The sequence below is a fragment of the Monodelphis domestica genome, chromosome 1 (assembly GCF_027887165.1).
Source record: "Monodelphis domestica isolate mMonDom1 chromosome 1, mMonDom1.pri, whole genome shotgun sequence".
Taxonomy (NCBI): Eukaryota; Metazoa; Chordata; class Mammalia; order Didelphimorphia; family Didelphidae; genus Monodelphis; species Monodelphis domestica.
In genome coordinates, this window is record NC_077227.1 from 291,451,325 (window position 1) to 291,467,463 (window position 16,139).

At 37.7% G+C, this 16,139-nt stretch overlaps 1 protein-coding gene across 6 annotated transcripts in view; it reads right to left on the reverse strand.

Moving 5' to 3' along the window:
* PRORP (protein only RNase P catalytic subunit) overlaps positions 1-16,139 on the reverse strand; it is a 97,402-nt gene that overhangs the window by 51,047 nt on the left and 30,216 nt on the right. For 4 of the 6 annotated variants that reach the window (XM_056811033.1, XM_016425619.2, XM_056811030.1 and 1 more), the window contains exon 3: positions 690-737. The exons of the other annotated variants lie outside the window; for them this stretch is intronic. In XM_056811033.1, the coding sequence (XP_056667011.1) occupies positions 690-737 (48 nt within the window). The remainder of the gene's footprint in view (positions 1-689; positions 738-16,139) is intronic. 6 annotated transcript variants of the gene reach the window in all.

Here is a 16,139-nt window from a genome sequence, read left to right on the forward strand (position 1 = left end):
GAAAAATACATGTACAAAAATATTTATAGCCACACTCTTTGTGGTGGCAAAAAAATTGGAAAATGAAGGGTGTCCACTGATTGGAGAATGGCTGAACAAATTGTGGTATCTGTTGGTGATCGAATACTATTGTGCTAAAAGGAATAATGAACTCGAGGAATTCCATGTGAACTGGAACAACATCCAGGAATTGATGCAGAGAGAAAGGAGCAGAACCAAAGAGTATGTTGTAGATAGAGACTGATACACTGTGGCACAACTGAACATGATGGACTTCTCTTCTAGTAGCAATGAAATGATATGAAACATTTCTGAGGAACTTATGAGAAAGAATGATATTCACTATTACTTAACAGTATTCATTGTACCGGGGCCTTTCATTTTGCTCATCTGTTTTTCTGTCCTTCTTTCTATGAGGGTTTCTTTCCTTTCCTCCTTTTTATATTTTTAATCACAGCTTTTTAACCAGGTGCATTTGTTGTTTTCTAGTGCTGCAGGAGAAACTGAGTTCATTCAAATGTATTGACCTCCACTACCTTGCATAGAAGTGCACAACTTACTTCCAAGATTTCCATAAAATTTCAATTTCCATTCTCCTAGGTTTTAAAAAAAATAAAATTTAACTCAACAACTAGGTGGTATATTATGTCTGAATTGAACATTTAAAAAAAATTTAAAAGTTCACTTACCTCTTATGAATAGTGACAGATTTTCCTTTCCATTTTCTCTCAGGAATACTATAAAAGGATTGCCAAAAGAGAGTCAGATGTATATTTAGCCACAAAACAATAACCTTTATTTTGAATTTAAGTTCATTGACAAATATTCTAAACTTATAACACGAGTATAGTGCAAAGATCACTGGATATGGAATCGAATAACTTAAATACCAGCTCTAATACTTACTACTCTCTGTGACCACGAGCAAGACACAATCTTATCTGGACCTATTTCCTGAATTTGTGGTGTAGGAATCCATGGCTTGCCTAAGGCCCTTTCAAACTAAATCTCTGATTTTATTAGAAAAGTTTCAATAGCACTTCAAATGGTCAAAATAAAAAAACCCAAAAGCTGCTCTAATGTCTCTGTACTATAACTTGAATAGCTAGATGATGGATTATACCCTGATTCTGACCCATTCTTCTCATCGCCTCATGCTAGTAGATAATATGGTAGATTTGGAATGAGGAAATCTTTTTTTTTTTAAATCTACCATTTTTAATACTTACTAGTTATGAGAGCATAGACAAGTTTAGTTTCCTTGTCTGGAAAATGGGAAAAGTAATAGCCGTAATGGTGTCTCTTTATAGGAAAAAAAGGACTGGCCTTGGAGTTAGAAATACTTGGATTCAAATCCTGTCTCTGATGCAAGTCAACTATGTGGCAATGATTAAATTCCCAACCTTACCAGTTCTGTAAGTAATTTCTCTAAGACTTCAGCTTACTAATATATAGTATAGAATTACCAAACTGAAATCTCAGGCCCCAGATATGTAATCATAATATTCTTCATCAGCCATCTAAGATTCAGAACAAAAGATTCATGTCCTCTACAGTTAGAGGCAGCATGAAAGAATTTCAAGCTTTTTTTGATAAGAAGATTAGAACTGGGAACAATATCTGATATATAAACACACAAACATAAAACATGTCCATAGAAAACTAGAAAAGTAAATTTACTTGAACAATTGGAAGGAGCTATATGATGTTTCAGGACTAATAGTACAATAAAAGTGATGAAACAGATGCCTTTGCAGAATCTTAATATTCTTGCAGGGTACTGAAGGAAGTTAAATTTAAAAAAATAGAGGATGTATGGTTGGACAAACTCCATTTTAAGGATTTAAAAGAGGAGAAAAAAGGAAGCATAAAAGGAATATACTAGTGGAGGAAGGAGCTAGACTTGCTATCTTTAATAATTGGAGCACTTGAGAATATAGAGATTGGATCAGGGAAAGTGAACATCAGATAAACTTGTCATATTTGAAATTGACAAAGGAAGGCTGAATATGTGCACAGAGGCAGTTTGGGTAGAAATGTATCTACTTCAGGAAGGAAATAACTAGAATACAGGCAAGAGGTTAATACCAAGGAGGATAATATCATAGATCAAACAGTTTGAAAGCATAAGCATATAAGAGAATGCCCATCAACTAAGGAATGACTGAACAAAAGGTTTTATGTGAATGGAGTAGTAATGGACAATAAGAAATAATGAAAAAGGACTACAGAGGACCCTGGATAGTATGAAATGATTTAGAGTGAAGTAAATAGAACCAGAATAGTTTTTATAAGGACAATATTTATGATTTAAGAAATTTAATGCAAATGATGAACAATGCATTTCAGAGAAATTATATGACATATTATACACCTCCTTCACATAAAGGTTTGAAAGATTCAAGGTGCTGAAAGAGATGAAATTTTTGTACATGGCAACTGTGAGGCCTCATTGTGTTGTCCAATTGAAGAAATTGTGGGAACTGAGTGAAACATATTGACTCCATCCTATGACTCAATCCTGGATCTTGCTCAGATCCCTTTTTATTTAATTGTGGGTCTAGTCCCATGTCTGTCTTGTGAGAAAATTTTATTCAATTATGGGTATTGTGGGAAAACGTTATTACATTGTTTGAACCTAGACCTGCAAGGCTGAGAAGGTGGACCACTTTTACCTGTTGCTTAAGGACCCTTAACTAAGGGCCTAGACCAGTGATGGCAAACTTTTTAGAGATGGAGTGCCAGTCCCATCCATCAGACCGAATGCCATGCCAGCCTTCCCCCAGATCAAATGCTTTGTCACTCCCCTCACCCAGTGCTGGATGTGCCCTGCTCCTTCTGCCCTACCATTACCCCACATAGGGGAGGGAGAAAGTGTTCCCATTGGTCTTTTGGGTGGAGGGGCAGGTGAAGTGAGGAATGTCCTTAGTGAGTGTAGTGAAGGTGAGGGAAATGGCCATTCCCCTCTAGCTCTACTGCCTGTGAGCTGTGTGTTCCCATTGGACTACTGTGCAGAGAGGGACGGGTGATATGAAAAAATGTCAGGCAAGGTGGAGAGGTGGAGGGGAGCAGCTCCACCTGAGTTCCTCTGCCTTTCTAGTAATGAACTCTGGGGGAGGGTGTGTGTGTGTGGGAAGGGTGGCCACATGCCCATAAAGTGTTGTGTGTACCATCTTTGGCACCTGTGCCATTGGTTCGCCATCACTGGCCTAGATTATGTTGGCCTGAAACTTCATCAGATCTAAAATTGATGCAAGGAATTTTCTCATAATTATACAACTCAAACAACCCATATCTGAAGGTAGCAGAATGGTCAATCAATAACTGTTTCATAGTTCCTTAGGCTGAATACTGTAATGAGGGAAGAGAGAAAGGGGCTGCAAACAGGTAACAGAGAGGAGATTTTGCAAAGAGAGAGGTATGTTGGACCTGACTGCATGCTGTGGAACTGGAGAGACTAGATTCTGGAACACAGGGAACGGATAAAGGTCAATACCAGGAGTGACTGGGGGTCTTTTCTGACTTCCTGTTCCAACTGTCTGTGGTGAGAAGGCCTGAAGCCAATCTAGGCCTAATCCTACTTAGGTTGAACCCTGACATTGTAAATCCTGAAATCTCTCAGACTTGTGAATGTTAAAAATTTCCCCATTGGGGAATTCTTAATTGGAACAAATTCCCTACTGAGAAACATTCCCCATTTTGATGTGAGAACTCGCCAGGATCAGAAATGGGAGGACCTCTACTCCAACCGTACTTAAGACTACTTTAGGGGAGAAAACTCCTTGCTATGGGAGGACCCCTACTCTATCCGTACTTAAGACTGCTTTAAGAGAGAAAACTACTTGCTAAACAATGAAAGTACTTGGACCCATGCTTATAATAAAGCAAGGAGTTCTTTGAGCCAGGCCTGTTTTTAGAATTGATACAATGGGATGCTAGGTACCTAAAAGGGTCGGGCAAGTTTTCTCTTGATGAGATTAGTTGACTCAGCTGTGTTTTCTCTCATTCAGACTTACTGAGGAGATTGGTCAACTTAGCAGGAATTTAGATGGGCAGTCCTTTGGAAAGCATCTACAGTGATTGGTAGATGTAGTGTGACAAGGAAATCACTTTTAAAAGACTGATATATATTAATTTAAGGTCGCCAAGGAATTCAGCTATGTAATTCCTTAATGAAAACTCAAGTCAGCCGTCAACCTTTTATGGAGTTTTAATTACAAACAGGAGGAAGAAAGGAATTAGAGATAGAGAGATAGAGGGAGAGAGAAAGGGGAGAGAAGGGAATAGGGCTTAAATACCCCTTCTGTTTAGGCTGGGCCAAAAGGCCCAAGCCCTTAGATAGCTGGGGCAATGAAAGGAGATCAGTCCCTATTACTCACGTGACCAAAAATGGAGAAACAGTCTCCGGGGCCCCCACCTTCAGCTTCCTTCAGCGCAAGCTTCTCAGAGCACAACACAACCACTCCGACAAACTCCTCCCCCCTCCCCAGTCTTCAGACCCCCCTATCCTTAAGGAAACCATCCAAGCTCCCTCCCCTCAGTCCTCACATCTACCAATCACCTGTCCATCAATTTCCCTGTGCCAATGGAGGCTCTAGCTTAACCCAGGACCGCCCAGAGGTCTCTGGCTTTGCACATGTCTGTTGAAGGTCATATTTTCAAATAATTAAATCTTTGATCCTTTGCTACAGCCCTTTCTAAATCCTGTTAACCTGAGTAGGGTAGAGATTGGAATAATTAAATTTTGATCTATGCTGCAGCCCTTCCTCAATCCTGTTAGGACTGAGTAGGGTGGAGATTGATTCCAAGTATCTCCATTGTATCAATTCTAAAATCAATCATGACTCAAAGAAATTCCTGTTCTATGCTTAAGCATAGGTCAAAGTCCTTTCCATTGTTCAGCAAAAGGTTTCTGTCCTAAAGTAATCTTAAGAAGGGAGGAGAAGGAACCTCCCATGCCAATGGGGTTCACATTCCAATAGTCAAGACCCACTATCAATAGGAAATTTTTCAAGTATGAAATTTCCCAATGGTGAAATTTCCAACATTTATAAGTCTAAGAAATTTTGAGGTTTACAGTAGGGACTTAGGGGAGGTGACATGGGAGAAAAACCCCTATATAAGAAAAAGCAGAATCTCTTGAGGATATATCCTTTTGGAAAAATCCTTTTGGAGGATCTCTGATGAGGATCGCTTGAGAAGAATCTCTTGAGAGAGGCTCTGGAGAAGGGAAGCTCTTGGAGGACAATCTCTAAGGAGATCTCCCTGGAGCTCCTCTAAGGGGACTCTGTCCCTCTGGAGGCTCTGGAGAGAGGCCCTTTGGAACAGTCTCTGGCTGGAAGGTTCTCTGGTGAAGTCAGCTGAGATGGAGCTGGCCTGGTGTCACTGGAATCCTTGTTTAGGCAGACCTTGTGGTGAGTGTTAAAAGACTGACTGACTGATTCTCTCTCTTAAGACTCAGGTCTAGGCCATATTGGCTTGAGGCCCTTCATAATTATTCCTTTCCTACTCTTTCTCTCTTTCTCTAATTCCTCATTATATTATTAATTAAAAATATCTATAAAACCCAGTTGACTTGGGTATTTGAATAATTGGGAATATTTCCCTGGCGACCACCTTATATTTGATTTAGAAACCAAGACACTGTAATGAAACATATTTTCTGCGGTCAAATTTACTCACCCTCTCTTATATCTATCACAATTTATATCTTTCCACTATTTTAATCACTACAGTTTAAGACCTCAACCATTTTAAATCTAACAACATAAAGACAGTTTTAGGGAAACCTAAATCCTTAATCCTCCCCTCCATCATAGAGTGTTTACAAATATGCCCTGAAAATCTGTCTGAAGGGCACTGGCCATAGTAAGGAGGCTCATAGGCCCCTTCACTGTGGGTTACCAAGGAACCAACTAAACCTTGGTACCTCACTATTATCAACACTGACAATCAATAATATCCACATATTTCAATACCAATACTTGAATTTGCATCTGTCCTCCATATTCAGAAAGCCTATACTTTCCTCCAGTTAAAAATCAGATTGTTTAATTTTGTGTCCTGGTTAACTTTTAACTAATTGGTCTTATTAGACTAATTGTTTTTAATGCATAAAATCTGTCTCCCTCTGTATCTGGGGACCATTGCTAAAGCTGAGGAGGTCTGGTCCCAATTTGGTGTGTATATGTGATTCTTATACTGATGCCACTCACCAAAAAGAGCCACTAAAATGTTTTTTAATAGGACAGAAGGAGTTCAGAAGGAAAAACAAACAAGCAATAGTTTTCGATGTAACTTTTAGAATATATCTCATATAATAAAGAACCAATAGGAATTCGAGATTCATGATTTTATATGTAATCTTTTTTTTGTGTGTTTCATTCTATATTAAGAAAAAAAGGAAAAATAAATAATGGCAGAAAGAACTGTTAAGTACAAACCAAAAAAAAATGACACTACCTAAAAGTTAATTTACAAATTTGCTACCCAAACCAGTCATGGGTATAAATATATATTATACATAACAACATATGTATATAGAATATAAAACCAGAAAAAATAAAATTCATCTGGAAGAAAACAGTAAGACTATCAAGGGAAATAATGGAAAAAATGGAGAAATATAATAAATATTAAAGGATATCAAAGGAAATGTTTTAAAGGATTTAAAAAAATATTTATTTTTATTTTTCCATGGTTACATGATTCATATTCTTTCCCCTTACCTCCCTCCTCTAGCCAATGAGCAATTCAACTAGGTTTTACATGCATCATTGATCAAGACCTATTTCCATATTATTAATATTTGCAATAATAGACTGATCATTTAGAGTTAAAGGGTTTTTTTTAAAATCTGAAATTAATATTAAAAAATTTCCATGTTCAAGTCAGAACAAATAAAGAGGATTGTTAAATAATGCTGCAAAAGCTTGCTTTTAGAAAAAATAAACCTCTTCTCTATCCCTTTTCTGCCCTACTTGAAAAATGAAAAGAAAACCAAAACCTTTGTATCAAATGTACTTAGTCTAGGAAAACAAACATTCCTGTTACTGAGGCATAAAAATTTATGATTCACTATACACTATATGATTCCATCACTTTGATTCCATAAAAATAGTGTATTTTCTCATTGTAGTTGGTCATTCTATTAATGAGAATTGAGTTTTTTATAATTGTTTTTCTTTATAATGCTGATACTATATAAACTCTTCTTTGGATTCTGCTCACTTTACAACATTTCACCAGTTTTTGTATAAAACAAAAAAAAATATTCACCAAGTTTGTATAAAACTATCTCATAAATTTTTAAGGTGCAATAATATTCCCTTAAATTTTTATACGATAATATTTCTGCTATTCTCCAAAGATGGAAACCTCCAACAATCCCTCTCATTGTATCTACTTTTTTTTTTTCAATTTTATTTGGTCATTTCCAAACATTATTCACCGGAAACAAAGATCATTTTCTTTTCCTCCCCTCCCCGCCTCCCAACACCTTTCCCTCTCCCATAGCCGACGCACGATTCCACTGGTTATCACATGTGTTCTTGATTCAAACCCATTTCCCTGTTGTTGGTATTTGCATTAGAGTGTTCATTTAGAGTTTCTCCTCAGTCATATTCCCTCAACCCCTGTAGTCAAGCAGTTGCTTTTCATCGGTGTTTTTACTCCCACAGTTTATCCTCTGCTTGTGGATAGTATTTTTTAGATCCCTGCAGATTCTTCAGGGACATTGCATTGACACTAATGTAGAAGTCCATCACCTTCGATTGTACCACAGTGTATCAGTCTCTGTGTACAATGTTTTCCTGGTTCTGCTCCTTTCGCTCTGCATCACTTCCTGGAGGTTGTTCCAGTCTCCATGGAATTCCTCTACTTTATTATTCCTTTTAGCACAATAGTATTCCATTACCAACATATACCACAGTTTGTTCAGCCATTCCCCAATTGATGGGCATCCCCTCATTTTCCAATTTTTGGCCACCACAAAGAGTGCAGCTATGAATATTCTTGTACAAGTCGTTTTCCTTATTATCTCTTTGGGGTACAAACCCAGCAGTGTTATAGCTGGATCAAAGGGCAGACAGTCTTTTATCACCCTTTGGGCACAGTTCCAAATTGCCCTCCAAAATGGCTGGATCAATTCACAACTCCACCAGCAATGAATTAGTGTCCCCACTTTGCCACATCCCCTCCAGCATTCATTACTTTCCATAGCTGTCATGTTAGCCAATCTGCTAGCTGTGAGGTGATACCTCAGAGTTGCTTTGATTTGCATCTCTCTGATTATAAGAGATGTAGAGCACTTCTTCATGTGCTTATTAATAGTTTTGATTTCTTTGGCTGAGAACTGCCTGTTCATGTCCTTTGCCCATTTGTCAATTGGAGAATGGCTTGATTTTTTGTACAATTGATTTAGTTCTTTGTAAATTTGAGTAATTAAACCTTTGTCAGAGGTTTTTATGAAGATGGTTTCCCAATTTGTTGCTAACCTTCTGATTTTGGTTACATTGGTTTTGTTTGTATAAAAACTTTTGAATTTGATGTAATCCAGATTATTTATTTTGCATTTTGTAACTCTTTCTAATTCTTGCTTGGTTTTGAAGTCTTTCCCTTCCCAAAGGTCTGACATGTATACTATTCTGTGTTCGCCTAATTTTCTTATAGTTTCCTTCTTTATGTTCAAGTCATTCATCCATTTTGAATTTATCTTGGTATAGGGTGTGAGGTGTTGATCTAAACCTAATCTTTCCCACACTGTCCTCCAATTTTCCCAGCAGTTTTTATGAAACTGCTTCAGTTCACGTTTCTGTGCAAGCTTTTCCTCCTTCTTATTATAGTGTGGAAATGTTCAAACCCCACATACCTTCGCCTCTGTGGAGTACTGGGGAGTACTGGGATGTCCTTCTGTTCCTCCAAAGATGATTTTTATGCTCCTCTGATGTAGTCTGTTTCGTTCGGTGCCAGGGAGAGGAAGCATGTGGCGTCTAGATTGCAGCCATGATTACCCGGAAGTGTGTAGCTACTTCTTTAATAAAACAAAAACATCTGCAGCCTTTCCCTCTTTCTCTGATCTCTCGGAGGTAAAGTTTGATAATTGCTTGGTCAAGAGATATGAAATTTGATAATTTTCTAGGCACAATTCCAAAAGGCTTTCTAAAATGGTTTGGACCAATTCACAGATCAATCAAACTGCCCCAGTGATCCTGTCTTCCTGAAGTCCCTCCTTTAATAATTATAATTTCTACAATGAATTAAGTCAACTCAAGTCAATTAGTATTTATTAAGCACCTACGATGTGCCAAGGGGCTTACCAAGTACCAAGGATATGAAAAATGACAAATAACAACTAGAGAATAATAATTCTCTAGTTGAGAATTACAACTAGATTGTGATAACACTTGAAGGATTGGGATAATCGTAATATCTTTTAGAAGTTTTGGAAGAAGGGAAAAGTTTTGGGAGAAAGATCATGAGTTATGTTTACATGTGTTGAACTTAAGATGTCCATGGAATATTCAGTTTGAACTGTCTGACAGGTAACAAGATACAAAACTGGAGGTTAGAGGCGGAGTCAAGATGGCGGCTTAGAAGCAGCAAAAGTTCAGACCTCTGAGAACTCTTCCTTATAGCTCAGAAACTGAATGCTACTAGGGGACTGAAAACCAAACTTAACAACAGGACAGAGGAGGAGAACCCTCCTTCTGGACTAAAATCAAAAGGTACATCCCCCCAAAGCCGGAATCCGAGAACACTCGGGTCTAAGGGGAAGGCAGAAGAAAGGCCCCAGGACCCCTCGCCACCAACCCAGAGCTCTGAGCCCCCAGTGGCAGCAGGAACCTCTGAGAGGGCAAAGGTGCTAGTTTGGAGGGTCTACCTTGTGAGCAGCAGGGAGCCAGGCTCGGAGTGTCCAGCGTTGGCAGCGGGAAGGAAGCCAGGGAGAGAAAAGGGCCCCGTGGCTAGGTCCTTCCATCTGGCTCCAGTTTCACCATAGGTTTTTGCCTCAGGGCACATCCAGACCAACCCAGTTGAACCTAATCCCACCAGGACTCCTCAGAGTTCAGGGAGGCAGGTAAAGGCACTGGGAAACCTTGCGGACAGTGGAGAAGCACCTGGAGAGAACTGGAGAGAGCCTGGGCGGCCCAGCCTTCCAGGAGTCTTCGGCCTCAGAGCACATACAGCCCAACCCAGTTGAACTTAATTCGATCAAAAGCCTCCAGAGGACAGGGAAGTAAACATTCCTCCCCTAGATACTGTACCAAGAGATCTGACAAAGCTCCAAGAGGGGAGACTGACAGCCCTGAAACAAAACAAAAAAAAAAAAAAAAGAGAGGAGCAAGAGCACAGACATACGGGGAGCAAAGAAGGGGTTAACTCGAGCAAACAACAGAAAAAGAAGAAAGCAATTACAATAGATAGCTTCTGCACAGGTAATGAGCAAAGAGCAAATGAAACAGAGGGGGAGGGATCAGCAAAGGAAAAATCAGAAATCCCAGCGAATTGGATACAGGCTTTGGAAGAACTCAAAATGCAATTCAAAACACAATTAAGAGAGGCTGAAGACAATTGGGAAAAGAACTTAAAAACTAAGATAAGTCATCTGGAAGCGGAGGCACTTGAACTAAAACAAGAAAATAGAGTCTTGAAAGCCAAAATCAACCAGCTGGAAAATGAGGCAAAGGAGATGAAAGATGGGGTGAAGAAGATGAAAGATGAGAAAAAGGAGATGAAAGATGAGATAAAGAGGATGAAAGATGACCTCCAAAGAAAATCAGACCAAAAGGAAAAGAACGACCACAAAGCCAAGGATGAAATCCAGACTTTAAGAACCAGAATACAACAACTAGAATTAAGTGACCTCACAAGGCAGCAGGACACTATAAAACAAAACCAAAAGAATGAAAAAATTGAGGAAAATATGAAGCATCTCATTCAACAGAGGATTTAGAAAATTGTTCAAGGAGAGACAATTTAAGAATCATTGGTCTGTCTATCAGAAGACAATGACAAAAGAAAAAGCCTGGACATCATACTACAGGAAATTATTAAAGAAAACTGCCCAGATATCCTAGAACAAGAAGGAAAAGTGGAGATTGAAAGAATCCATAGATCACCTCCTATACTTAATCCCCAACTGACAACACCCAGGCATGTTATAGCTAAATTCAAGAACTATCAGACCAAAGAAAAGATATTACAATCTGCCAAGAAGAAGTCACTCAGATACCATGGAACCACAGAGAGGATAACGCAGGATCTGGCAGCATCCACACTGAAAAACCGAAAGGCATGGAATATGATATTCCAGAAAGCAAGGGAACTAGGTCTACAACCAAAAATCAAATACCCAGCAAAACTGACTATATTCTTACAAGGGAAAGTATGATAATTCAACAAAATAGAAAAATTTCAAGAATTTGTAAAGAAAAGACCAGACCTGAACAGAAAATTTGATGTCCAAGCACAGAACTCAAGGGAATCTTCAAAAGGTAATTTTAAAAAATGGAAAAAAGAAAAACAAAACAAAACAAAAATTTTTTAAACCCTTACCTTCCATCTTGGAGTCAATACTGTGTATTGGTTCCAAGGCAGAAGAGTGGTAAGGGCTAGGCAATGGGGGTCAAGTGACTTGCCCAGGGTCACACAGCTAGGAAGTGGCTGAGGCCGGATTTGAACCTAGGACCTCCCGTCTCTAGGCCTGGTTCTCAATCCACTGAGCTACCCAACTGCCCTCCCAAAAATTTTTTTTAAAGAGACTCAATAAGTCAAAATGATATGTATCCCTGTAAGAAAAGAGGTCATTGGCAACTCTTAAAAACTGTTGTTACTACCTGGGCAGCAAAAAGAAGTACACGAAGAAGGAACAGTGACAAACAGTATAGGATGAAAGGACAAGACATAAACAGGTATATACATATATGCATGCATAAGTACATACACATGAGTATGCATATATTTGTGTGTATATACATATATACACACATATATATAACTAGAGCTTAAAATAGATTAACATTAAAAGAAATGGGGAAAGAAACAAACGGGGATAAATTTATATGTTACAAAGAAGCTCATGGTGGGAGGGGAGAGAACATCAATACACTGGAAGGGTAAAGAGGTTGGAGACAGGAAATACTCAACTTTTACATGCTTTGAAATTGACTCAAAGAGGGAAAAACAATACAATCCATTGGGGGCACAGAATAGATTTGCGCCCTTTAAGGGAGTAGAAGGGTAACAAATGGTCTGGTGGGGAGGGAAGCAGTACAAGGGAGGGAGGGGGTGGGGGGTTAATTCGAGAAAGACTACAGGGAAAATAAGAGGGGGAGAAGAAAGGAGGGGGTAGAAAGGGAAGTTAAATGAGGGTGGGAACTAGGGGGACTGATTAAAAAGCAAATATTGGTGTAGAATGAAATAGCGAAAAAACAAAAGGCAGGAACAGGAGTACAAATCAAAATTCTGGGTAATACACAGCTAGTAATCATAACTCTGAATGTGAATGGAATGAACTCACCCATAAAACGCAAGCAAATAGCAAAGGGGATTAGAATCCAAACCCTACCATATGCTATCTACAAGAAACACACATGAGGAAGGTAGATACGCATAGGGTGAAAGTAAGGGGGTGGAGCCAAATCTATTGGGCATCAACTGATAAAAATAAGGCAGGAGTCGCAATCATGATATCTGACAAAGCCAAAGTAAAAACAAATCTAGTTAAAAGAGATAGGGAAGGTAATTACATCCTGATAAAAGGCAGTATTGACAATGACGAAATATCTGTATTCAACATGTATGCACCAAATGGCATAGCATCCAAATTTCTAAAGGAGAAATTAGAGGAGCTCAAGGACAAAATGGATAGAAAAACTATACTAGTGGGAGACCTGAACCTTCCTCTATCCGAACTAGATAAATCAAACCAAAAAATAAATGAGAAAGAGGTAAGAGAAGTGAATGAAATCTTAGAAAAATTAGAGTTAGTAGACATGAGGAGAAAAATAAATAGGGACAAAAAGGAATATACCTTCTTTTCTGCAGCACATGGTACATTCACAAAAATTGACCATGTATTAGGGCATAAAAACATTGCAAACAAGCGCAAAAGAGTAGAAATAATAATGCAACTTTCTCAGATCACAATGCAATGAAAATAATAATTAGTAAGGGAACATGGAGAGGTAAATCAAAAATTAATTGGAAATTAAATAATATGATTCTCCAAAACCAGTTAAAGAACAAATCATAGAAACAATTAATAACTTCATTGTAGAAAATGACAATGATCAGACATCTTTTCAAGCAGTACTCAGGGGGAATTTTATATCCTTGAGTTCATATATTAACAAATTAAGAAGGGCAGAGGTCAATGAATTGGGAATGCAAATTAAAAAATTAGAAAGCGAACAAATTAAAGATCCTCAGATGAAGACTATATTAGAGATCCTAAAACTCAAAGGAGAAATTAATAAAATTTAAAGTCAAAGAACTATTGATTTAAATAAATAAGACTAGAAGCTGGTAGTTTGAAAACACAAATAAAATAGACAAAGTACTAGTCAGTCTAATTAAAAAAGGGAAAGAAATAAACCAAATCGACAGTATCCAAGATGAAAAAGGAGACCTCACCTCTAATGAAGAGGAAATTAAGGCAATCATTAAAAACTACTATGCCCAATTATATGGCAACAAATATGGCAATCTAGGTGATATGGATGAATACTTACAAAAATATAAATTGCCTAGAGGAAGAAATAAATTACCCAAACAACCCCGTATCAGAAAAAGAAATTGAAAAAACCATCAAAGAACTCCCTAAGAAAAAATCCCCAGGTCCAGATGGATTCACAAATGAATTCTATTAAGCATTCAAAGAACAACTAATCCCAATATCATACAAACTATTTGACAGAATAAGCCAAGAAGGAGTTCTACCAAATTCATTTTACGACACAAACATGGTACTGATCCCAAAGCCAGGCAGGTCAAAAACAGAGAAAGAAAACTATAGAACAATCTCCCTAATGAATATAGATGCAAAAATCTTAAATAGAATACTAGCAAAAAGACTTCAGCAAGTCATCACAAGGGTTACCCACTATGACCAGGCAGGATTCATACCAGGAATGCAAGGATGGTTCAATATTAGGAAAACCATCCACATAATTGACCATATTAACAAGCAAACTGACAAAAATCACACAATTATCTCAATAGATGCAGAAAAAGCCTTTCATAAAATACAACACCCATTCCTATTGAAAACACTAGAAAGTATAGGAATAGAAGGGCCTTTCCTAAAAATAATAAACAGTATATATCTAAAACCATCAGAAAACATCATCTGCAATGGGGAAAAACTCAAAGCCTTCCCAATAAGATTAGGAGTAAAACAAGGATGCCCATTATCACCTCTATTATTTAACATTGTACTAGAAACACTACCAGTAGCAATTAGAGAAGAAAAAGAAATTGAAGGTATTAAAATTGGCAATGAGGAGATCAAGCTGTCACTCTTTGTGGATGATATGATGGTTTACTTAAGGAATCCTAGAGAATCAACTAAAAAGTTAGTGGAAATAATCCACAACTTTAGCAAAGTTGCAGGATACAAAATAAACCCGCATAAGTCATCAGCATTTCTATATATCTCTAACCCATTTCAGCAGCAAGATTTAGAAAGAGAAATACCATTTAAAATCACCCTAGACAATATAAAATACTTAGGAATCTATCTGCTGAGACAAACACAGGAACTATATGAACACAACTACAAAACACTCTCCACACAGTTAAAACTAGATCTAAACAATTGGAAAAACATTGATTGCTCATCGGTGGGATGAGCTAACATAATAAAAATGACAATCCTACCCAAATTAAATTACTTATTTAGTGCCATACTCATTGAACTACCAAAAAACTTCTTTGCCGAATTAGAAAAAACCATAACTAAGTTCATTTGGAAGAATAAAAGATCAAGGATATCCAGGGAAATCATGAAAAAAAAATGCAAAGGAAGGAGGACTTGCAGTCCCAGATCTCAAACTATACTATAAAGCAGTGGTCATCAAAACAATTTGGTACTGGATAAGAGACAGAAAGGTGGATCAGTGGAATAGATTTGGCGTAAATGACCTCAGCAAGACAGTCTATGACAAACCCAAAGACCATAGCTTTTGGGACAAAAATCCACTGTTTGATAAAAACTGCTGGGAAAATTGGAAGACAGTGTGGGAGAGATTAGGTTTGGATCAATACCTTACACCCTATACCAAGATAAATTCAAAATGGGTGATTGACTTGAACATAAAGAAGGAAACTATAAGTAAATTAGGCGAACAAGGAATAGTGTACATGTCAGACCTTTGGGAAGGGAAAGATTTTAAAACCAAGCAAGACTTAGAAAGAGTCACAAAATGTAAAATAAATAATTTTGATTACATCAAATTAAAAAGTTTTTGTACAAACAAAACCAATGTAACTAAAATCAGAAGGGAAGCAACAAATTGGGAAACAATCTTCATAAAAACCTCTGACAAAGGTCTAATTACTCAAATTCATAAAGAGTTAAATCAATTGTACAAAAAATCAAGCCATTCTCCAATTGATACATGGGCAAGGGACATGAACAGGCAGTTTTCAGATAAAGAAATCAAAACTATTAATAAGCACATGAAAAAGTGTTCTAAATCTCTGATAATCAGAGAGATGTAAATCAAAACAACTCTGAGGTTATCACCTCACACCTAGCAGATTGGCTATCATGACAGCTATGGAAAGTAATGAATGCTGGAGGGGATGTGGCAAAGTGGGGACATTAATTCATTGCTGGTGGAGTTGTGAATTGATCCAACCATTCTAGACAGCAATCAAGAACTATGCCCAAAGGGCGATAAAAGACTGTCTGCCCTTTGATCTAGCCATAGCACTGCTGGGTTTGTACCCCAAAGAGATAATAAGGAAAAAGACTTGTACAAGAATATTCATAGCTGCCCTCTTTGGGGTCGCCAAAAATTGGAATATGAGGGGATGCCCTTCAATTGGAGAATGGCTAAACAAATTGTGGTATATGTTGGTGAAGGAATACTATTGTGCTAAAAGGAATAATAAAGAGGAGGAATTCCATGGAGACT